The sequence below is a fragment of the Amia ocellicauda genome, chromosome 14 (assembly GCF_036373705.1).
Source record: "Amia ocellicauda isolate fAmiCal2 chromosome 14, fAmiCal2.hap1, whole genome shotgun sequence".
NCBI lineage: Eukaryota > Metazoa > Chordata > Actinopteri > Amiiformes > Amiidae > Amia > Amia ocellicauda.
In genome coordinates this window covers 8,554,689-8,566,501 of record NC_089863.1, presented here as the reverse complement: position 1 = coordinate 8,566,501, position 11,813 = coordinate 8,554,689, and the positions used below count along the sequence as shown (strand labels likewise).

The window sequence follows — 11,813 nt, the reverse complement described above, 5'->3', positions numbered from 1 at the left end:
CTCTTCCGCGATATTAATTAAGGACATAAGAAAGTTTACCCGTCCTGCTCGTTTGGTATCCATTATAACCAAGTGAAAAAATAATTATTACAAATGTAAAATTAACTCAAACAGAGGATTAACACAAATTTAAAAATGGACAAAAAATTTGCTTTTCTTTGAAAAAAAAAAGGAAATTTTCGAACTGACCCCAAACGTGTGTGTTAGTTATATACACAAATCATACATTTCTATATTTTAATAAAATGTTTGTTCCACATGGACTATGTAAGCATACCTTAATATAATTTTGAATTTAAAGTTCCCTAGTAAAAAATAATAGGGATTCATAAAATATATGTACGGATTCTGTGATTGACGTTCCTTCTCCCCCAAACAATCCTACACGTTTATGAATTTGATTAGGCACTACTTCATTTTTATGTCAATGGGAACATCTTTGTTGATATTGACTTTTGCGCTGTGTGGCCCTCTCTGGCCTGGTATTGTTGAGTCCAGGGGACCCGTATTGAATTTGAACAGGTGGGTAACCCCCCCTGAGAAGAGCATGGCATGGATCCATTGGCATGGCTTGGGGGGCGCTGATAATCAGGGGCTGCTTGTGACGTTTCAACTCTGGTTGCCATCTGGCACCAGGCGCAGGAGTTGCAGCAGGTGACCACGCAGCAGTCAGTCACCACACATTGTACCATAGAGGACACCAGAGGACACCAAAGGACACGATCAGCAAGGACCAAGGATTGTCTATACCTACGTAACCATAACTGTAAAATATATTTCTAGAAACGTGTCAAAGACAGCGGCTAATTTTTCTGCCTTGGCACATGATGCACCAAGCTCAGATTACCTGCACCCCTTCCCAAAATACAGCACTGTAACTAAAATATTCCGGATAGTAATCCGTAATCCAGTTAGATTTTGGGTACAAATATTGAACCATATGCAGATTTAGAAGTCTTTTCCCGTCAGAGGTCGGTTGTACGAACAGGATCAGAAAACAGGATCGGATCCCGGCTCACTGGATCCAGATCATGAAAAGGCGCTGTATGAAGCAGATCAAGATCAGAATCCACTCATCCGATTTTTTTAATCCAATTACCATTCGATTGACGTAAACCAGCTTGTCACTCACTGATGCGGCTATTTGAATGTCTACCACACAATGACGGTGTATAAAACGATATTGTGCTATTGCTGAGGACTTTACTAATTAAATAAGCTTAGTTGTTCATTACGTTTCCCAATGCGTGTTAATGTCAGTGTATAGTTGCCACTGGATAATTTCAGTCCGTCATCCCAGAAGTTATCCGTCAAGGACAGGTCACATTGGATCCGTTAAAACATCAAAGTACACAACCTTTCCAGTTTCTTGCGCTGGTGTGCATTTCTTTAACTCCTCAATTACAAAAATATAATTAGCCAATAAATCAATTGAATTTATAATGCACTGTTCTCATACCCAATAGCGCTATCAGTCAAACAGTCGAAACGGATAAGATCAAACAGGCAACTCAACAGTTAAAAAAAAAAAATTTTAAGAAATGTCTTGAAACTATGGAGTAGGGGCGCTTCTCAAAGCTACAGTAGTTTGCAACGGGGGTGCTGGAGAAATAAGAGCATTTACATTATTTTGTTGGTCACCACCGATGGGTGCTAGGGGTGAACACCCAAACCAGACTACGCCACTTTTGTCCCCCCCCCAGTGAAGAGCTCCTCACACCCAATTAGATTTCTCTCCCCGAGCAGGCTCGACGGACCCCCATGGCACCACCACACGGATGAGTACGGTAAGGACAAAAGTACACACACACACACACACACACACACACACACACTTAATATATCTGAGCATCTAAAAATCCTAACCGAATCAATAATGAGAAAAATAGAAACAAATGCTAACATATAGCTAAAAATTCACTATAATCCTAATCTCACTAAATCTTCCGAGGTCTTCCCACAGATGGCGCCACGCACTGCCTTTGCAGGTGAGCGCAAACCGCCGTCGTATACATTCGCCTTTGCTAATTGTACCTGCAAAGACAAGTTTGGAAATCCTAGAAACAAGAGATTAAAGGAAGTATTGTGCAAACAATCATGTAAACAAGTAATTGTGCAACAATACAGAATAAGGGAAGTCTATGTGCAAAAATCTACGAATAGCGGTCTCTCTCCCTCAGATGCGGCTACTGCAGCAACCCCTGATGCCGCAATGACCCGTCTCTCCGGCAGAGGGAAAAACACTCAATGTCCTAATTCCGATCAAGGGCAACCAGACAGGATCATCATTCCTGTAATAAAAGCCGTGTCTTGCAACGGTGTTCACACATTGTTCATTAAGCTCCATAGTGCATACATAACCTTGGTTTCCAGTCCCAGCCTTCTGCTCGCTGTCGGTTACTTCTGCACTGGATCCACTGGTCCAGTCCAGTTTCTCTTCAACGATTTGTAATCCAGAGGAGTCTTTGGTCTGCGACGACTTGGTGACTTGGCGACTTACCTGCAACAATAAGTTTCTTCTGCTCTGTGAAAGGGGACTCCCAGGCTTTTATAGCCGGTTCCCTGGGTTAGGGGGATAAGTGAAAGCAATTGATTGGATGACAGGGGAATCCATGTGGGAATGTCCACCAGCGGTTATGTCTGAAAATCACTGATAATAGCTGATATTATTTGTATTTGTTTTAACGAAGACAATCATATCATCACAATGATATTATTAAAATCAACACAGGGAAAATGTATATACTTGTATAAACGACCTAATAAAGGTTTTCTTGCTTTCTTCACAATGACAAATCTATGATAATTTGCCAGTATCATAAACAGTGTTCAAAAGTTGTTTAACAGTTTTTCTGACGTCACCTTTGGAGGGACAGCAGTCTCATCCTTTTTTAAACAAATACATTTATTTGAATGGCCAGATATATACACAGGGCCCTACCTGCACCCATACAAAATGTCTAAGCTATGAGCTCATACACACCTGCACTGTAGATATTTCGTATTACAATAGGATTTAACTGTAATGTCTGGTGTGTTGTGTTATTTAGTATTCATAGAGGTCCTGTTAATATGGATCTTTAATAACACAATAAAGAGTTAGAACATAAGACAGTTTACAATCGAGAGGAGCCCATTCGATCTATCGTGCTCATTTGGTGTCCATTAATAACTAAGTGATCCAAGGATCCTATCCAGTCTATTTTTGAATGTTCCCAAATTTTCGGCTTCAATCACATCGCTGGGGAGTCTGTTCCAGATTGTGACAACTCTCTGTGTGAGGAAGTGTCTCCTGTTATCCGTCTTGAATGCCTTGAAGCCCAATAAAGGTTCAGTTCCCTCAGTCTCTCAGTAGGACATTCCCTTCAGACCTGCAATAAGTCTGGTTGCTCTCCTCTGAACTTCCTCTAGAGCAGCGATATCTTTCTTGAAGTGTGGAGCCCAGAACTGTCCACAGTATCCAGATGAGCTCTAACTAGTGCATTGTACAGTCTGAACATCACTGCCCTTGTTTAAATTCTACACTTTTGACAATATACCCTAACATCCTGTTTGCCTTTTTTATTGCTTCCCCACATTGTTTGGATGGGGACAGTGAAGTGTCCACATAGACTAGGTCTCTCATGTGTTACTTCTTCCAGTTCTATTCCTTCCATGGCATAATTATAGTGGACATTTTTGTTACCTGAATGGAGAGGCGATTCTAGGATTTTGGAAATGGGGGGGCATAAGAGGGCCATGATTATTATGGAGGGGGCAACATCTGCTAGGGGAGTCCAGGGGCAAGCTCCCCAGGACAGATGTTTTTGTAAAAATGGCTTTTAAAAACTCAGTTTGTAAGATAAGTTTGAAGCAAATTACAAGGATTACTTGGCAATTCATACAAATCCAGTAAAAATATATCATTTATTGCTACCATTTGTTAGTGACAATTTGACATTAACACAATATACAGTGATACCTTATTGTCATTAACACAATAGACAACTTCTCCATCCCTGAGCATTTGTTCAGTGCAAGAGGGAATGGCATTAGTGAAAAAAATAGGGTCAATATAGAAAAACAAAGAAAATGCCTAAATGGACAGAATGGGTACACAACCCCCAAAGTCACTGGAATGCATATTTAACACTGTATATTAAGAAACCCCTTTTAACCCATTAGCTAAAGTTACTGATCCACTGATAATTGCTTATGGTAACCCTAGCTAGCTCTGGTTATCTCATCTGAGGACACTCCAAAAGGTGGGGGTGGGGGTGGCAGTGAGGGGCTGGAGTTCCTCTGGGGTAGATGGGAGCTAAACAAAAAAACAGGACAGTCTACATCAAAACAGAAGGGGGCTAATGCATTCTGAGAGCATGTGCAGATTAATTGAGAATCTTTTAAACTAGGGACCAGGGTGGCAGGGAGCTCTGATATTGGGAGATGTTCTACTAATAAAAGAAAACAAAGGGAAACTGCTCCTGAAATGTTTGTATCTCAATGCCAGGAGTATAAGGAACAATATGTTAAGTCTAGAAGCCACAGTGCTGGCATGTGACTATGATGTTTTAGGAGTGACAGAAACATGGCATACAGAAACCCTAACCCTAACCCTAACCCTAACCCTAACCCTAACCCAATGAATACAAGTTGAAAGGATACACACAGTTTAGGAGAGACGGGTATAATTAATTAATTAATTAATTGGCCGCATGAAAAGACTGACAAGTGTCTTCTGCAAGTGATTGGCTGTGTTAAAAAAAAAAAGTGACTTGAATGTCCTGAAAAGTGATTGGCTGCATACAAAATGATTGACAGTTACTCCAACGACCAATGCCAGCGTTTTGAATAGTTTGTGGGCGTGGCTTGCCCGGAGAAGGAGTGGGGTTCGAAACCACATTCTACCCATTCTATTCATTCTACATACCAACAGTTCAGTAATGTTTAAGTGTTGGTATGTAGTATGTGTAGTATCGGTAGTATGCGGTTTCAAATACAGCCTGCGTTTCATCATAACGCCCACCTTACAGTTCAGCTCTGTGCGTCTGACGACAGCAGCACGTACACAAACACGCATGCGCACAAGGCATGGGTTTCTGTTCTCAATACCGGGAGGCTGTGCTATTAATTACCAAACAGTCCGAGTGCTGCTGCAGAGACAGTGCAATTCTGTGCGGACCGCTTTTGTGTTTTAGAAATGGTGCACATAATTAAATACGTCTTCCAATCAACACCACATCATTTAGATGAATGTATAGTGAGAAATCTCTTGTTCATTTTATAGGGAAAGTAACTAATATTACTCGAATTATTCATTATTAAGACAAGTAATCTTATTACAGTTACAGACCATCTGGCTACAGACCACCCAATTCAGACAGTCGAGAACCACATTTAATCACCCACAATGCTGGTCTAATTAATTGATTACACAGTGCCCTGCCACTCACACAGGTGTGTGATGCACACAGCACTACAGCACTGACATTTTCTTCACCGGGTGATCATTACAATCCTAATAAGCTGTCTGCGTATAGACTATGTACAACATCTAATATTTATTTATATTAAAGAGATATATATAAAAAAATGAAATAGCAATGAAGCCATGAGTGCTGTAATAGTTACACCAAGGCCCTGGGTACAGGTGTTTCATTCTCCTTTAATGAGACTATGTCTCCAGGTTCTCAGCTTCCTTCTCACACACCCTCGTCCTCCTGTTTGAACATAATACATCATTCCAGTTATTTAAACCATTGATTTCTCTCATCACTGCACAGTGCTCCACCTCAGAAGTATCAGGTTTCTTATAGTTATCAGGCTGTTTCTCACTCCAGTAGCTGAAAAGATAAGTAATAATACTATGCATTAAAATAGTAATGAGAGTATAAGAACACAACTTTTACACGCAAGTGGCCAATTAACCCATCATGCATATTTGGTAGCAAATGACTCGGTAATTTTTAAATAACACCCAGTCAATGTTATCTGATTCCAGGGCGCAGATTCAACAACCAGGCAGGGAAGCTTGTCCCAAACTGTATAGACTATCTGTGAAACTCTTATCATAATGTCATTTTATTTTTATATGTAACTGAAAAGTTATATGTTTTATAAGAGTTTTTTAAAATACAAATACAATATTTGAATCAAACACGTCATTGTGTACTGATGAAGAGACATAAATATTTTACCTCAGGACCATCCAGTTCATCACATGAATGTCTATACATTGATTTATGCATGAATGTGAGAAGTACGCCAGGCAAAAAATACATTTTAATTGTTAATTATTGTAGACGTTGTTGAAACTGGAATTGCATCTAGATTAAATGGAAATATTTACATTTTGTAAATCAACAAGAAAGATTCAGAATTCATAATAATCGTAGTTAGAATTCTAAATAATCGTACTTCTTACCTCAGATTGCCTAATACCGTGTCATCTACCCAGCGCCAGTCTCCTTTCTCCTTCAGATCCGTGAGTCCAATCCAACTAGGTCTAGATACATGGTGTTCAATAAATTTCTAAATGCAAAGAGAGAAACTAAACTAGACTTAACACCATTACAAAATAATAAACATGTTTATTTAAAGTATGAATTGCTTATCTAGAACTCACTAAATACACAAACTCACTCCACCTTTGCCCAACCCTGGTCTCTCCTCACCCCTCTCTCATTCTCTCTGCCCTTCTTCTGTAGGATATCTGGCCCTGCCTTCACCTCACTCCGCTGCTTCATATTGCCCACTACAGAAGACCCGGTCTGGGCGATTTATTTTGTTATTTTATTTATGATCAATCAATAAATCAACAGCATTGTGAACTTCAGAACAAGTAGTTTGACAGATTTAAAACAAAGACAAGTTCAGTACAGTCACTATGATGATACGAGTCAATGAAAACATCAGGCACAGCGGAGAGACAAACAAAATGACTAAAATCTCTGTTACCTATGTTTATACTGGAAGAGTATTGGGTTTCCCATGGGAGTCGAGATCACCTTATCTGAGCTCAAGTCAAGAACAAGACCAGGACTATCCTAGTCCAAGACCAAGTCTGAATCAAGACCAAGTCCTAAGGGATTTGAATCTGAATTGAGATGGAGACCAGCTAACATATGACTGGACAATGTAATATTGTGAATAGTATCATCAATAAAACACTTATTATTATTATAATTTTAGTAATAGTGTTTGAAAGATCAGAGCCTTCTTGTCATCTACTACAAAAAGAGGGAAAAAATATTAGGTAGTACCTGCTCCTCTGCAGTCTCTATGATGACAAGGTGTCCTTGCATTGATGAACAGTTATCACGACTGCTGGTCCAGTTCATCTCATCAGTTGAGAAGAAGTAACATCTGTTATGAAATGGCACCCAAGGCTTCTGACAGAAATATCCAGTAATTCCTGCAGTTTCAGAGACAGAGAGGTGTCTCTTCATCAGTTTAATTCTCATGAAGTATATTTAAATTGTATTAATGTATAAATATTTGGTGATAAATCGTTTTGATACATTTGCATATCAGAAGATTCAAGTGATTGGGAGATCTGCACAATGTGTGGCAACATTAATGACACTAAATATCACATTAGAATTGATTGTTTAAGCAGCTCACAAAGCTGTGACCTCTTGTTTGAAATCATGCAGAAATATTTACACTTCTTCAAAACTAGCATGGCTTTAGAAAAACAAATCCTGCTGGGGCATTTAGTGAAGCATCTGCAGATCTTCTGTAAAAGCTTGTAAATAATTCAAACACGAAACCATGTTAATAACCTAGTCAGGGTCATAATTAATTACATTTCATTTCATTAGTTTGATCTAGAGAGGTAGATGGAGTGGTGTGAAAAGAGAAAAACTGAAAAGGTGATATAATTTGTTTACACGTGTTGTATAAACACTTTACATTACTGCATCTTCACTTTTTTTCCCCTCCTCTGGACATTGAATTTAAACTGCAGTTTATACAGCAGAAATTTAGTTTTCTCCCAGGTGCCACAGGGCTTACCATGTTGTAGTTTCTCAGTGCATGTCGTCACATTTTGTTTTTCTTCATTTAGAGATGCGTTGCAAGACACACTGTGTTGTCTGCATTCCTCTGCACTTCTGTTAGCTGTTAAAATATCAATATGGAATGAAAATGAAAAGGTTAAAGTTTCCATAAAACTTTTCTAAACATTGACCCACCCACCACATGCAAAATATAAATACAACACAGTGTTAATTTAGATTACTTTATCTTTGTTTATTGGGTGTATAAAAGTTTTGATTCTGTCCAGGACTTAATCCTAAAACAATTAGTAGAAAAATGGATCCTGGAATGAATATTTACACTGAGCAACACGTAAAATGCGCTGCATTTTTTATATATATCGCTGCATAGTATTGCAATGTTTCTTATCTTGAATTAGTGAAATACTCTGTTGCAATAGCACTTTGTCATTTTCCTTAAGTTGTGAAATCTCTTCCGCATTAGTCTTGTCTTTGTATGGCAAATATTTAAAGATATCTATAAATTATTTAAAGATATCTTCAAATCATTTAAAGATATCTCATTTAAAAGTACATTTAGATATCTCTAAATGATTTGAAGATATCTCTAAATGATTTGAAGATATCTTTAAATAATTTATAGATATCTTTAAATATTTGAAGATATCTTTAAATGCATTTAGAGATATCTCTAAATGATAATTTGGCTTGCCATAGTCTTTGTGGCTTCTGTGAACTTAGTTGAAAAACACACTATTTATTTTTTTCATTTAGAAGCTAAGGACTAGAAGTGTAATATTTATTGATTTAATGATCAATAAATGTGTATGCTATTCCACAGGAAGTCGCTAGTCTACTGCAATATACAAAACTTCAATCAGAACAACAACAAAAAAACAACAATGGAAATTAATAAGACAGATTCGCAAAGGTGATAAAATATATCCTAAATATATCAACATTTGTGTTTTCCTTTACAATGTAAATTTACAATGTAATCTAAAAATGTTCTTTGTTAAAGTGTTGGATCAACCGTGTTTGCAACCAAAACATTTGTACATCTGTGTTTCTTTCAAAAGGAACATTGTGAATTAATTCTAAATATACCAGCCTTTAGTTCTTCATTTTGAACTTCAGAGCTATTGCAAAGTGCTTTCTAAGCACTATGTGTAAAGTCACATTTACAGATACTTACGCGATACAGCAAGTGCAATAATTATCGCTGCCAATAAGCAGCACAGGACTGCAAGCAATATTGTCAGATAAGGTCTGGAGGCAGCTTGACCCTCAGCTGTCTTAGGGGCAGTATTGTCTGTAAGAGATGTATAAGTTGGGACAAATAATGTCAGTTTACTAATTCATGTAAATATTTCACAAAAATACGATTAAAAGCAATATTGTGTTAAAGCACATGATATTTTACACCCAAAGGGAAATTAGCTTCAAACATCTCTTACCTGGTACTATGGGTGACTGTGAGGAATTCTGTCCAGCAGTCTGAACTTCAGAGTAGGTAACTTCATGTTCTAAAATAAATTAGCAATACAAATAAGTTAAACAAAGCTGTATAAAGGGGTCATATTATCAGTCGCCTTGGATAAAACATTCTCCATATGCACAAAAAGCTTATTTGTCTAAAATGTTGTACATAGATTTGTTTACATCCCTGTTAGTGAGCATTTCTCCTTTGCCAAGATCATCCATCCACCTGACAGGTGTGTCATATCAAGAAGCTGTTTAAACAGCTTGATCAATTCACAGGTGCACCTTGTGCTGGGGACAATAAAAGGCCGCTCTGAAAGGTGCAGTTGTGTCACACAACACAATGCCACAGATGTTGCCAGTGTTGAGAGAGTGTGTGATTGTCATGCTGATTGCAGGAATGTCCACCAGAGCTGCTGCCAGACAATTTAATGTTTATTTCTCTACCATAAGCTGCCTCAAACATTGTTTTAGAGAATTTGGCAGAACGTCAAACTGGCCTCACATCTGCAGACCAAGTGTCACCACAAAGCCCAGGATTTCCTGAACTGTGACTCAGTAACATCTTAGAAAATGTTGAATTTATATTTATGTTCAGTATATTTATGGTATTTTGTTCTGATTGTATTACTGCACTTTTGTAAAGCTTTCAAATGTGTATTGTGTCAACTGTAACTTACCTGGATAAGGGAGTCTCCTAAGAAATAATAATAATAATAATAATAATAATAATAATAATAATAATAATAATAATAATATTGGTTTAGATGAGACACCATAGGTTATGAGCTTTTCTCTGATTTTCTCTCTAACATTTTAATATGATTGATATTAGGAATTAATAAATAAGGTTTCAAACAGGATTTTATGGACAGAAAACTAAAAATATAAATTCTGCCCTGACTGGTATACCATACTTTTGCAGATGAAAGGAACTGGATCTCATTACAATTGAAGAGACAAGTTAAAGTCTCTTATCATCCTGAAAGTCATAGACAGATTGAAACTGATGGATTACCTTGAGAAACTGTGAAACAAGAATCCACAGTCACTACTGGAATTGAAGTGCAGAAGTTATTAAGGCTTCAGTGAAATCAATATTAGAAGTATCCCAAAGACTTAGTTTACCTATCCTGGTCTGCCAGTTTCAGAAATTTAATCAAATCATCTTACCTGCTGTGTCACCTGGCTTGCGCTCATTCCCCTTCTTATTGGAAAAATTCACTTGGGCATACAAGATGTCCATTTTCTTGCACTAAACTGTGTGCCAACCTTGCTGAAGAAATTTTAGCTTTGTCAGATCAATTACGTGGTTTCCCCACAACTAACTTGTCGGTTTTTGAGGAAGTTCCCCGATTAAGTCTACAAACAACTTCTGTTTTGTAAATAAATTCATAACCTGAAATTATGGCTTTCAATGCATAATTGTAAACACAAATACTCAGCCATTTGACAAAGTAAGTTTACTATGAAAACAGAGTAAGCTAAAACTGAACAGCCTCCTGATGGCATTTTATTAGTTTTGTGGTCTCTGATCAGAGAATAAAAACCTACTGACAGCAAAACTTTCAGAGTTGTAGGTCATATGACCCAATTTTAATAATTACAGTATATCCATATGTATGAAGCCCAAAAAGAGAATATTTCTACATGAATCCATCCATCTTCGAAACCGCTTACCCATGTGGGCCGCAGGGGATGCCAGAGCCAATCCCAGCAAGCATAGGGCGCAAGTCAGGAATACACCCAGGATGGGATGCCAGTCTTCTACATTAATATTATCAGTAATTGTACAGTTCTTAATCATGTGACCAGACATTAATCTTCTTTTTTTCCACAGTTCCATGAAAGTGGATTGGAAATGCAGGGCCATTTCTGTCAATATACATTACATATTTAGTTGGAAGCACACAGACAATAAAACTGAAAGATTAACATGGGCTGTGTGTATACATGTAGATTAGTGTCAATCACTCAGACCCTAGTACAGTGGTTCCCAAACCGGTCCTGCTGGTTTTTGTTGCAACTGAGCTCTCAATTAATTAATTGAACCTTATTTGAAGTAACAATCTGCTTAGATTTTACTTTTTAAATTGTGCAATAAAACAAAAACCCTACCCAAAGCAACAAATAAATAAACAGCAGAAGCCAAGTAAGAATCTATAAAAACCCAATTGCAAATGGCGAGCAGCGGCAGCAGTGCTTGTGTTTTTCTAAGGGAAATGCAGCCGCGTCGACCACTGCAGCTGGATCCTCCGAGTGGGGGCTGTTTTCCAGTAACCCAGACCAGCGCCCCTCGGCCAAACGGGCCCAGCAGGACTGCAGGTGACAATAGTGAAGTTATTAGAGCAG

At 37.9% G+C, this 11,813-nt stretch overlaps 1 protein-coding gene across 1 annotated transcript; it reads right to left on the bottom strand.

Moving 5' to 3' along the window:
* Positions 1-3,887: 3,887 nt before the first annotated feature.
* LOC136768555 (C-type lectin domain family 4 member E-like) lies at positions 3,888-11,486 on the bottom strand. Its single transcript, XM_066722816.1, has 7 exons — positions 10,635-11,486; positions 9,437-9,505; positions 9,175-9,291; positions 7,996-8,100; positions 7,242-7,393; positions 6,404-6,510; positions 3,888-5,822 (listed from the first exon to the last, which is right to left on the bottom strand). Exons 1-7 carry the CDS (start codon positions 10,705-10,707, stop codon positions 5,654-5,656), a joined length of 792 nt encoding a protein of 263 aa, XP_066578913.1. The 5' UTR covers positions 10,708-11,486; the 3' UTR covers positions 3,888-5,653.
* Between the last annotated feature and the right edge of the window lie 327 nt (positions 11,487-11,813).

What these genes read in the sequence shown, in the direction of transcription:
- LOC136768555 (XM_066722816.1), bottom strand. Translation starts at nt 10,707, where the DNA reads ATGGACATCTTGTATGCCCAAGTGAATTTTTCCAATAAGAAGGGGAAT. An exon ending in ACAGTCACCCATAGTACCAG is followed by an intron (nt 9,292 to 9,436) that starts GTAAGAGATGTT and finishes CATCTCTTACAG; the next exon opens with ACAATACTGCCCCTAAGACA. An exon ending in TATTGCACTTGCTGTATCGC is followed by an intron (nt 8,101 to 9,174) that starts GTAAGTATCTGT and finishes ATATTTTAACAG; the next exon opens with CTAACAGAAGTGCAGAGGAA.